The 13,166-nt window shown below is 34.4% G+C and overlaps 1 protein-coding gene across 2 annotated transcripts in view; it reads right to left on the minus strand.

Moving 5' to 3' along the window:
* tenm4 (teneurin transmembrane protein 4) overlaps positions 1 to 13,166 on the minus strand; it is a 679,712-nt gene that overhangs the window by 183,292 nt on the left and 483,254 nt on the right. For both annotated transcript variants that reach the window (XM_051926453.1, XM_051926452.1), the window contains 2 exons: positions 5,300 to 5,401; positions 3,263 to 3,457 (listed from right to left, as the gene is read on the minus strand). In XM_051926453.1, the coding sequence (XP_051782413.1) occupies positions 3,263 to 3,457; positions 5,300 to 5,401 (297 nt within the window). The remainder of the gene's footprint in view (positions 1 to 3,262; positions 3,458 to 5,299; positions 5,402 to 13,166) is intronic.

The following is a 13,166-nucleotide window of genomic DNA, read 5'->3' on the forward strand; positions in this document are numbered from 1 at the left end:
TTAAAAGTCTTCTTACATTTGTTGCTAAGTAACTCACTAATGCAGAATAATTCTCACACAGTTTTAGCTGGAAATGTACTTCTTGTTTTTTTTTCTGCATCCTCATATTTCTGAAATATGCACAAATGTGTTGTTTCTGCTATTAGGTGTGTATTGAGTTAAAAGAAAGACACCAAAATTTATACAAGCTTTTCTGGCTGGTATAGAGCCAAATGTAAAACCAAATGCAAGCTTTACAAGGGTGAACATTTGTAAAATGATAACTGTACTGTTTCTGGTTAGTGACTTCTCAAACCAAGGACAGTTTCTTTTAAATTAATAAACAACTATAATCCAGAGATCACATATTTCTTTTATATTACTTTTGTGATGTAGTATCATTGTCCCTTATTTGAAAAAGTGAAATGTTTGTTTTGCTTTTGATTATTTGAATTCACCAGTCTACTGTGGTGAAGTAAATCAAATTAACTGCTGCACCAGAAAGCATCCATCATTATTACATTTGCAATATAGTTAAGTCTTTATATTATGGTAGTTTAGTGACATCAGAATCCCTACATAGTTTCTAAAGGCCACGACTTTTTAATAAAATTAAAAACCAGTTTCTTTAATAATGAGTATGTATCTGTGCTGACATGAGAAGAAGATATACTGTGATTGAGTTTTTTCTTCCCCTCTCCTAGTATACATCTTTTATGTTATACAAATTGCATACTTCTCCCAGAAGTCACTGAAGCCTTTAAATATGCTTTCTATATCAACAACAACAGCAATTTATTTTTTACATAGCCCAAAATTACAAAAAGAATACCTTAATGGGCTTTAACAGGCCCTATTTTTTGACACCCTCCAAGTCCTTTACTCCCTAAGAAAACACCGAAAAAAAAACTTGTAGGGAAAAAATAAAATGGAAGAAGCCTTGAGAAAGGCAATACAGAGAAAGACCACCATCTAGGTAGATTGGGCATGCAATGACTGTCAAAAAATGGGGTAAATACAACACACAAAACCAAATACAAGTAATCCTCTTCACAGAACTTGATGGCCAATCCATCATTGTCACCTCAGAAATACAATACAATAGTACAAACTAGTTTATTGTTGCACATGGCTCCAAGTGTAACTCAAGGCAAAATGTAAAAATAGATTATACTGCTCACTAAATACAGAATTATCACACATAAGGGTACAAATTTGTTCAAATACATTAATAACTAAGTATAAACTAACTAACATAAATGAAAACCAACAATATCTGTCTACCGTTTAATTGTAGAACCACAGCCAGATTTTAGAAAAGGAGTTAGACAAACCAGACACAGTCAGAGTCACTCACTTGACGCAAGAATATGCACACAAAGCAATTGTATATCTCAACACTCAGGTCCAACAGAATGTATGAATAGAAAACATTTGTCAATACATTTTTGAAGTGCAGAGTGTCACAAGAGTGTGCATAAACAGGCTGCCATTTTTTTGACATAATTAAATAATTATGTTTATATGTTTACTCATGACAGCATATACATTATACATGCACACAGAGTATAACATTTACAAATAAATGGTTCTTTTATGCAAAAATAACTAAAAAAATAAACAGATAAATGGGGGAGAAAAATCAAGCTAATGACTTTAAAACCAGACAATAGATTTGCAGGATGGAATACATTATAGCACCTTTTTAGTGAAGGAAGAATAAAAAGAGGACAATTTTAGAGCCAGACAAAGAATAGAAAGGCCCAGATGTGGCAGTTTTACTTTAACATTACACAAATAGGTATAAAAGGCCTAATAATGTGGCAAACAGAGTCTCACACCTCTTAGCAGATGGTTTGGGCTCAAGGAACAAAGATCACAGACTAACTGACAAGAACTTCTCTCCTGGCAATTAATCATCCCAGCCGAAGGTCACTGGAAATAAAGGTAAAAGTTTTTAAGGGGGCTTCATATAAGCTTGCCTCTACTCAGTCTGGCTCATACCAGACCTAAAATAGAATGGGGGTATGCATGCCAGAATCCCCCATTTATCATAAACCAAATCCCATTTTTCATCTTGAAACAAGGCCCTTCAAGTGCTGTCACACACAATGCCTTCCTCATTCTTATCTATGCTTGCCTTATCCTTTTAGAGCACTTGTTATCAGGAGGAATGTGACAGGATTAAAATCAGGCTTTTCTTCTACTTCAGCTCATAGGATTCCACCAACAAAGCAAGTATGGCTGTGCTACTGGTAGTAAAATGTCTGAAAACAATTTACATTTTTTCCCTAAAAGAACTACTTTCTGAAACAAATTTTTTCTTAAAAGAACTTATTTAAATGTGAAGCAAAACATAAGTATCTGTCACATGTATTTTGCATAGATCACTGGTGAACATTTTTATATGATTAATGGACAAATGTGTGTTCAAGGCACTCTTTAAATTTAAACATTGGAAAGAAAACTATGATAATACTCTTTAAATAATGTACAGTAACTAAGTTTTAATCACGAAAAGAATGGAACAAATTTTAAAATGTGGTCATTTTGAAATGTCTGTAATTTTAAAGCTTGATATTTAATATAGACATACATATACTATATATGATAAATAGATATTATATAATAAAGACTAGATTAATTGAATGTTATCAATGAAAGGTCCACTCTATATGCAAATTTATTCTAGAACATTATAACCAATATTCCACACTCAAAGTTCACAACAGACAAAACAAAACAAACGTTATTTGAAAAAACTGTACAACTAAGATAACCTAAAAGAAAACAAGTTACATCTTACAAGGGTTCAATCAAAAATGCAGAAGTACATTTTCAAATCAGTATGATTTTTGTATATTGAAGGGAGAAGTAAAACTCAAGTGTACACCATATCTCAGCAAGTGGTTTTCCTACAAACATGCTGATAATCGTAAGACAGGACATGACTCCATATCAGACTATACTGGGGAAACTGCCTTCAAAAAGTTTTTAAATGGATGGATGGATGAATGGATAACAGACAAAAGTGAGCCACTCATTTGAAAATTTTGTAATCTGTATCTGCCTATTATAATGGACTAAATTGTTTTTCCTACCTATGTACTGTATAAGAAAAAATAGCAATAGCTACCTAGGAGGCAGAGGCAAAATTAATAAAATAGAAACACTACTCAAATGTGTGATGAATTCTAATAAACATGTTATAAAAGTGCATTAGACTTCCTAATATCTACAGATTTTGTAATTTTTTATTATTCATTCATTTTAAATTGCATACCTTCTTCACAGTTTTCTCCTTTGTAGCCAGGATTGCAGATACAAGTTCCCATAATGCATGTTCCATGATTGCTGCAGGCCACATCAATGCATTGGCTAGTAGGAATGTCACACTCTGACCCTTTCCAGCCACTGTGACACATGCAACGCCCTTTCAAATATTGACCATTTCCACTACACAGAACTGGACATGAGGCTTTGAATAGAAAGATTATAATAAAGAAACACAGCATTAATACAGAGAAATGCACACTTTTTTAAAAGTAATATTTCAAATCCCAACAAAAATGTTTGGAAGAGATATATTTTACAAATTTTGGAATTATTCATAGTAAATAAGAAGTAGGTAGCCCAACAATTATATTTCCTCTCAATGTCATATCCACAACGCAAGACTAACAGGGATAAAAGCATATTATAAAGTGTACTTTAGTTCTATGTAACAACTGGCGTAATTCAGAAACTCCATTTATTGTATGGGAATTCTCATACTTGTACGCATTAGGGAAATTTATACTTCCCAGAAATTTTACAATATATTTTAATGTTCCCCAATTAGATTTCTAATAAGTTAATTTCTACTAAAAATCTTAAATATATTTAACATATTTGAAGTCTCTATGGTACCAGAAACTGGGTTCTGAATCTCAGCCTGGTGAGATTCTTCTTGTGTTTGTGCAGGTATTCTCTCTATACCATGGTCTGCTACCACATGCCAAACACATGTAAGTTGAGCTCATTAAGAAAGTGGGTGTGCTATTAGACATACCAGTGCTTCTTTTAAGGACTGAAATGTGTCTTGTGTCTAATTCTATAGTGACAGGATTTAGCTCCTGTGAAGCTACAAATGTCAAGAATTCAAATCTAGTCTGCTGGATACAATACAATAATGTAAAAAGGTAATATCTATTTTAAAATAAAATCTATTCAAGATAAAAATACTTAATATAGAATCATGGGGATTTCTACAACCTATCATTAAAGCAACTGATAGGGAAACACATACAACCAGAGTAATTTATCAACACTAATTAAAATGAAAGTAAGTCTTTGGACTGTATGAGGAAACCTTAATCCCCAGAGGAAACATACCGCACCTAACAACCATGGGAAAAGTGGGCTAAATCCATAGAACACCACTGCCGAATTTACAAGACATTACTGACAATGTGCTTTTGCTCCTTCCACAGATAAATGCACTATACTACAGTACAACAACTGAATCAAAGTTTTAAGACAAGAAGTTATAACTTAAATGACATACATTACATTTAAAAACACTTAATGACAATCTGATTTTTTATTTATTTAGCTATGGGTTTTAACAGTAAGAGGCTCAAAATATTCTTAATAATGTTAAATATTACTTTAATTGAGTTTATAACTACTGCATGTTGGTCTGTATTGCAATGGATTACTTCTGCATAAAACACAAATTCAGTATTTAAAATGTATTACTGTATTTTCTTTTTTTCGTATAGAATTGTTTCCAGTAACTTCAGCTACTGGTACATAGGAAACCGATATGATATTACAGTTGCAACATGCCAAATTGAAAATAATAACATCAAAGTTAAAGAATTCTCTTTTTAATAAAATCTATATGAACACAAGTTGTATTTAAATGCAGGTATCTTTAATAATATTAACAAAATATCATTTGCTAATAGTTTCTTGTTCTGATACCGGGACAGTCTTCATAACCAGGTAATAAAAATCTGCCACTCTTCCAGAATTTCAGATCATCTTTAAATCAGCCATCTAGCATTTTTTCCCCAGACTGGATCTAAGCCTGGTCACGGTCTTGCAACAATGCTGAAATATTGAATCTGACTGTGAAGTGCTTGTCCTCATGAGACCATTTAAAAAAAAGGTACAGTGGGGAAAAATGAAAAAAAAACTAAACAACATGTAATATAATACTTGTGTAAATAACTGAGGTTGCAACCAAGTATGAAATCTTCTAATGATTACTCATAGATGATAATAAAAGCATTTTAAAAGGTAATGTTTGATTGTAATGTAGTCATTATATTACCTCTTCCACAGTCTGGTCCAAGGAAGCCTAAAAAACAATGGCAGGTGCCAGATACACAGTCTCCATTCCCATAACAGTTGCTTGGACATTCGTCCACAGACTCTGCAAACAAAACAAAATGATAATGTCAGCATTAACATGAAGATATTGCATGAGCTCATCCATCTATCCATTTTAATACTTGCCATTTCTAAGGTTAGCAACCCACAGCCTAGCACCACAAAAACAGCCACAAGGCAACAACAGATCTGTTTATCGCAGCACAAACAGCATAACAAATAAACACACAAGGTAATTTGTCAACATACCCACTCCTATAATTTGGATTTTTTTTCAACAGAAAGTAGGACTAGGTCTTAATTATAACAGGTGGAGGTATACAAATTTAGATCAATTCTAAAACTTGGGCAAAGCCACATTTTACATGTACTTTAAACATACTTCTAACAATGATCATAAATATTTTTTGAATATTTGCTTTCCGTGAGTGAATGTTGTTTAGGAATACAGTAATCCCTCCTCCATCGTGGGGGTTGCGTTCCAGACCCCCCTGTGAAAGGTGAAAATCCGTGAAGTAGAAACCATATGTTTATATGGTTATTTTTATATTGCCACTCTTGGGTCACAGATTTGCACAGAAACACAGGAGAATGTAGAGAGACAGGAACGTTATTCAAACACTGCAAACAAACATTTGTCTCTTTTTCAAAAGTTTAAACTGTGCTCCATAACAAGACAGAGATGACAGTTCCGTCTCACAATTAAAAGAATGCAAACATATCTTCCTCTTCAAAGGAGTGCGCGTCAGGAGCAGAGACTGTCATAAAGACAGAGGAAAGCAAACAAATCAATAGGGCTGTTTGGCTTTTAAGTATGCGAAGCACAGCGGCACAAAGCAGTTACAATGAAGGCAGCAGCTCACACCCCCTCCGTCAGGAGCAGAGAGAGAGACAGAGAAAAACAAACAATCAAAAATCAATACGTGCCCTTCAGGCTTTTAAGTATGCGAAGCACTGTGCAGCATGTCGCTTCACGAAGCAGCTGCACAGAAGGTAGCAACGTGAAGATAATCTTTCAGCATTTTTAGACGAGCGTCCGTATCGTCTAGGTGTGCGAACAGCCCCCCTGCTCAATCTCCCTACGTCAGGATCAGAGAAAGTCAGCGCAAGAGAGAGAGAAAAGTAAGTTGGGTAGCTTCTCAGCCATCTGCCAATAGCGTCCCTTGTATGAAATCAACTGGGCAAACCAACTGAGGAAGCATGTACCAGAAATTAAAAGACCCATTGTCCGCAGAAATCCGCGAACCAGCAAAAAAATCCGCGATATATATTTAAATATGCTTACATATAAAATCCGCGATAGAGTGAAGCCGCGAAAGGCGAAGCGCGATATAGCATGGGATTACTGTACTACCAATGCTCTCACATGATATCAAAGATTCGTACTCAAATTAACCTAATGGTCTTTCTTGCTTCCAGACAGTCACACTTTTTCTCTGTCTCTCTCTTTTTTGTCTCTTTAAATTTGACACTCAGCTTTACATATTAATACAATCTGATGAATTTCTCTTATTGTATCATTCATAAACTGTTTTAACGGGAAACTGCTATTTCTGAATGGCTGCTAAAAACTGAAAAAAAAGGAACTTGGCGTAGTGATACCAGTGTATGTTACGCAACATGATTTACATTTTATTTTTTTTAATAATCTTCTATTTAGAAGCTGGAGAGATGAATTGATATATTTATGTTGAAATATAAAATAATTGATGATTTTTGATTATATATATATATATATATATATATATACTGTATAAGTACTGTATGTGTACATATATATATTTACACACACACATACATATATACAGTTTATAATATTACTTATATATGAATATGCACCGATAAATTATTATTCACATTGTTTCACATTTCAAATGAATATTTGTAATTTTTTTCGTACAACAGATTACCTTGGAAATTCAAATAATGACAGATCAAAATCTCAGATACCATAAATAATCATATATAGTATTAACCTACTGTACCTGAATTTTGAGATGCATGGCACAGGCCCATGTTTTATTAGCAGATAAAAAGTAAGCACAGAGGCAGACAAAAAAAAAACATAGAAGGAAACAGAAATGATGCTGTACAATGGGGCAAGTAATTAGAGATACTGCCTCCAACTTACAGGGACCTGGGATTGATTCCTTGTCCTGTTAATAATATACTCTGCAGATATACATGTGTGTTTTAACATGAGAGTGTTCTTTGACAGACTAGTGCCCCATACAAAGTTGATCCGTGCCCAGTGATACTGGGGCAGACCCTGAGTCTCTGCAATCCCATAATAGAAAAAAGAGAATTAGGAGAGTAAGGTGGAGAGAAGGAAATATTGGAGATGAGAAACTTGTCATTGTAGCAGCTACATCAGATAGTTAAAGTTCCAGGCACTTATCCTGGCTAGCTCATGTATTGATATTATGTTTTTATTATTTTTATTGGTAATGCATTTTGTGAATATCACTTTCACTATCCTGTTGGTGAAATCAAAGTGAAAATATAAAACACAATGCATGCTGAGAATTACTGCTTGTCTAAGGGGCTAACAAATCATGGCAACCTCCAAAAACTTCCAATTCTGTAACTTTTACATTGTATTTACTAGATAAAATTGAATTGCTACTATGAGGAAAAGTGAGTGAACTGTTTCATAGTGAGATTGACAATTATGTAGAAATATGCCTGAAATTGGCTCACTCACTCAGCAGAAATATTCAGATTTTACCAGTCTGTTTGGTCATGATGAGTTTCAAGTGAATATTCAATAGCTAAAAATATTGATTCTGAAAATGTTACAGAGCTATGTCTGTGGCAGCTGGCACAAAAGATAAAAACTGGCAAATGCAACAGTGTTAAGAAATTAAAAATCAATTACAATATAAATACATTAAAGCTGATCTATATTAAAAATTAGAAAGTTAAGTTGTAGCTGTAAGCCTTCATCTCCATCAAATGATAATTTGTGACAACAGATCAACGGATAGTTGAAGTAAAAAGTATTATGTTTGTAGTGAATGATTATGGTTGGAATGGCATGTCAACTATGATATAGATACACCATTATGCTAAGGGGTGAAAAAGTAAATCAATTCTATTATTTATAACTATTCCCCTTTGGGAATTCCCAAACAGTAATCTCAATAGTGTGGCCTTGGCAAATTATATTTTAATAGTTCACTTGTCTTTTAACTGCTATCATAAAATTACATGAAAGCAAATTATATCGCTATAGGTAATATTATACATATGTAAAAAATTAAATTAAAAGAGGATGTACAAGAGATTTCACATCTCTTTATACAGTTCACTGCCGGATTCCTGCTGATTAATTAATTTTTTAATATTTTCGAAATTTAGTTGACAGTGTTTAAAATGACCTTCAAAACTTACTTGATAAATGAATGCTTTAATGCATCAATCAAAATGCCAGAGCAGCCAACAGAAATCAATCCACAAAATCTTCATTACGCCTCTAATCATTTCCAAAGTGGAGGAATTTCACATAAATCATGCAACACTTTTACATTAAATTAAATGTTTACAATAACCTTTTCTATAAGGCAGCTGTGGGTACTTTCCAAGAATTTGATTTTTGTTATATTATAGAGCACTGAATAGAAATTATGTTGTTCTCGACAGAAAAGAAACAGAATGAATGAATTTCACTTATTTTATTTTAAAAGGTAAAAATGTTGAACTTTATACTATCTATATTTTATTAATTATCAGATATAGGCGCAGCTGAACAACATGCTTTAGGAGGGCAAGGCCTTGATCTGCAAACTACAAAACTGCAAATTCAATTCCCTTTACTGATTCACTTAAATGTATAGTTGTGAAACAAAGTACACACAGAGACAGCAATTGTATCTGAAATTTCTGACTTGTAAGTTCTTTGGGGAACATTACACACATCAGTCTTGCTTCTTTTCACTGGTGCTCCAGCCTGTTGCCTCCAACACACATACTGCAAATATCACATTCTGCTGGCTCCTGATTTCCCAGTTTGGTATTTGCAGCTCACTTTATGTGGCCTATGCATGCTGGTGATAGTGGTTCTACTGTTGGCAGCCTCTTATCACCTATATTTAGTTTCCATTTACTATTTTAGTAAATGGCCCCATTAGCGATAGTAAAAGTAAACCTATAATGTAATACAGGTTAAATCCCGTTATAATGAATACAGAAGTAACAAAATTTTCAGAATAATTAATACTTTTTGTGTTCATAGAAAATCAAGTTAAATGAATTTTGTTTTAACAAAACTTAAATCTCCAACCAAAAATGGCCACCGAAGATAAAAATGCGATGCAAAAAATACTTAATGCTGCTCTTTACGAGCCACATCTCAGGAACCCTGCAACAGACTGTCTAAAAGAGAGAGACAGTTGTAAAATTTCTGGTCTCGGGTAGTCTCAGCAAGTGTGTATGCACGACATCATACACATAGCTAAAGTCAGTGCTCCACTGAGCTTCTGCGGGGGTAGCTGTGTTGTGTGTGGATATTGTACTGTTTGACTTTCACAGAACTCCTTTGAGTTTTCTTTGAGATGAAGAAAAAGTGAGAAACTGAATCAGTTTATGTTGAAAGAAAAATTAACAATCCTGGAAAAAGTTGTTTCTGGAATGAGGTAGAATGATGTGGTGAAACCATTTTTCAATTACACCTTCATCTTCATCTAACGACTCGTTTTGATTCTAGATTTTCATACCTGTATTTCTACCAAAAATGTTACATCTAACATCTCATTTTAATTATGTGTTCATACCTATATTTCTATTTTTAAAGAATTACATCTAACTGGTTTTCATTCTGTGTTCATATCTGTATTTCGATTTAAAAAAGTCTAACGTCTCTTTTTCATTCTGTGTTTGTACCTATACTTCTATAAAAAATACATCTAACGTCTTGTTTTCATTCTGTATTCATACCTGTATTTCTAATTAAAAATGACATCTAACATCTCGTTTTCATTCAGTGTTCATACCTATATTTCTATTAAAAAAGGTTACACCAAATATCTTGTTTTCATTTCATATTTTTATACCTGAATTTCTATTAAAAAAATTCACATCTAACGTCTCATTGTCAAAAACAATATTTTTTGCAGTTTAAGTGGTTCTGTTTTTTATACAGATATTGTTATGCTTGGGTCACAGAGTTTGCCTAGAGAAAGGAAGATGAGTCCAAGTTTTCAGGAAAAATAAAGGTTCTGTACATTTTAAATAAATTAAATAATCCCATCTAGATAGATGATGTTCAAAAAGGTTTTGTTTAATTTATTCTGTCTCCATTGATTTATTATTTAATTGTTGCTGCCTTTAAATTTTTTTCAAATTGACACAGATAATTAAGTATGTACCAAAAATGCAAATGTAGAAAAGTACAAACACAGATTTATAAGAATATAAATTATACAAAAATGGATTTAGCTGAATTTTCAGTCACTTAATTATTTGGTCAAAATTTTCTTCTTCTTCTTTTTTGGCTGCTCCTTTATGGGTTGCCACAGCTAATCATCTATTTCTGTATCTTCCTGTCCTCTGCATCTCACTGTGTTATACTCATCATCTGCATGACCCCTCTCACCAGATCCATAAACCTCCTCTTAGGACTTCCTCTTTTCCTCTTGCCTTGCAGCTCCATCCTTAACACCCTTCTCCCAATATACCCAGCATCTTCCCTTGTACATGTCCAAATCAACTCAATCTCACCTCTCTGATTTTGTCTCCCAAACGTCCAACCTGAGCTGACCCTCTAATGTACTTATTTCTAATCCTCCCCATCTTCGTCACATCCAGGGCAAATCTTAACATCTTTAATTCTGCCAACTCCAGCTCTGTCTCCTGTTTTTTGGTCATTGCCACCATCTCCAACCCATATAACATAGCTTGTAGATCTTTTGTAGACCTTCTCTTTCACTCTTGCTGGTACCCATCTGTCACAAATCACTCCTGACACACTTCTCCACCCACACCACCCTGTCTGCACTCTCTTCTTCACCTCTCTTCCACACTCCCCATTACTCTGCACTGTTGATCCCAAGTATTTAAACTCATCCACCTTCACCAACTCTATGCCTTGCATCCTCACCATTCCTCTGACCTCCCTCTCATTCACACACATTTATTCTGTCTTGTTCCTACTGACCTTCACTGCTCTCATGTCTAGAGCATATCTCTGCTTCTCCAGGGTCTCCTCAACCTGCTCCCTACTCATGCTACAGATCACAATGTCATCCACGGGAATTTTCTAGTCTCGTCTGTCATCTTGTCCATCACTATCTCTCTATTATAAAAAAAATCCTGGGAGAGAAAGACTAGGGAGACGAGATATGATCTTCACATGAAGATCACGGAAGACAATTAAAAGTCCCGTGAGACGAAAGAAATTGACTCAGGACCGTCTCGCGGGGACGTAGAACATGAGATTCTTGCAAGACATGCCCTACTTACAACTAATATCAAATGAGACCACAGGCAGCAAAACACTCAGTCGTGTAAAGGATTTGAGCACACATAGATCCAGGGCTCTCAGCGCATATAAAGCGTATAAGGACAACACGTTATAGATAAAACGTTGACAACTAAGCGAAGAAGAAAGAGCAGTGCGGAGAAAAGAGACTCGAAAGCATTGGAGAGAAAAAATGCAAAAAAGAAAAAGAATAATCTAGGTGCAAATTCAGAAAATAAGGAAAGTAATAATCAGCCCTGAACAAGTAGAACTGAAAACAAGCACGTCCAATCGGGCTCAGAATTAAAAGACAAAGAGTAAAAGACAGAATAGAACTTCATAAAAAAGTTCAAAAACGTTGGTGCTATACACATGCAGAGCAGGTTAGAGATTATGAAAACAGTGGAATTCAAAAGACTCAAAAAAAACCTAGGTGCAAAACACATGCAGAGCAAGATACAGGATATGAAAGCAGAAAAAAACGAAAGTGTCAAAACAAAGAAAGTAAACATAGCATTAGTACAAAAAAAGAGAAATTATTACTCGAAGAAATAACGAAAAGGTGAATAGAGATCGAATATATGGACATAGGTGATATGTCAGAAGTATGTAAATATTGTAAGGCTTTGAAGTTTAAGTCAGAGAATTTCAAAAACGGGGTTTAACTCACATGCATTTATTGATTACTTTGCAAAAAAGTTATTAACTACTCATGATGTAGATCGTTTTGTCTGTGCTGAAATTCCAAACAGAGAAACCTATCTTGAATTATGGTACAAAGTAATTAAACACAAATCTCACGGACCTCATTTAAAAGATTCAGCATGTTGGGACTGGAAAGATTCCAAATATTGTTTTTAAAGAAGTTCTGAAATAAAAGTGAAACTAATGAAATAGCAACATCTTAAAGAAAAAAAAAATCTTAAAAGTGTGTTTTCGGAAAACCAAACACAGGGGTTGGCGAGCGAAGTGAGCAGGGGGCGAAGCCACCTAGTTGTAAATAAGAAAGGGCTCAGAGCTGATCCCCGATGTAATCCCACCTCATTCTTAAATGCATCCGTCACTCCTACCACAGTTCTCTCTGCTGTCACACTTTCCTTGTACATATCCTGTACAACTCTTATGTACTTCTCTGCCACTACCGATTTCCTCATACAATACCACAGCTCCTCTCTACACACCCTGTCATATGCATTCTCTAAGTCCACAAAGACACAATGCAACTCCTTCTGGCCTTCTCTAAACTTCTCCATCAACACCCTCAGAGCAAACATTGCATCTGTGGTGCTCTTTCCTGGCATGAAGCCATACTGATGCTCACTAATCATCACCTCCCTTCTTTAACTTAGAT

This window comes from Erpetoichthys calabaricus, chromosome 4 (genome assembly GCF_900747795.2).
Source record: "Erpetoichthys calabaricus chromosome 4, fErpCal1.3, whole genome shotgun sequence".
Lineage (NCBI taxonomy): Eukaryota > Metazoa > Chordata > Cladistia > Polypteriformes > Polypteridae > Erpetoichthys > Erpetoichthys calabaricus.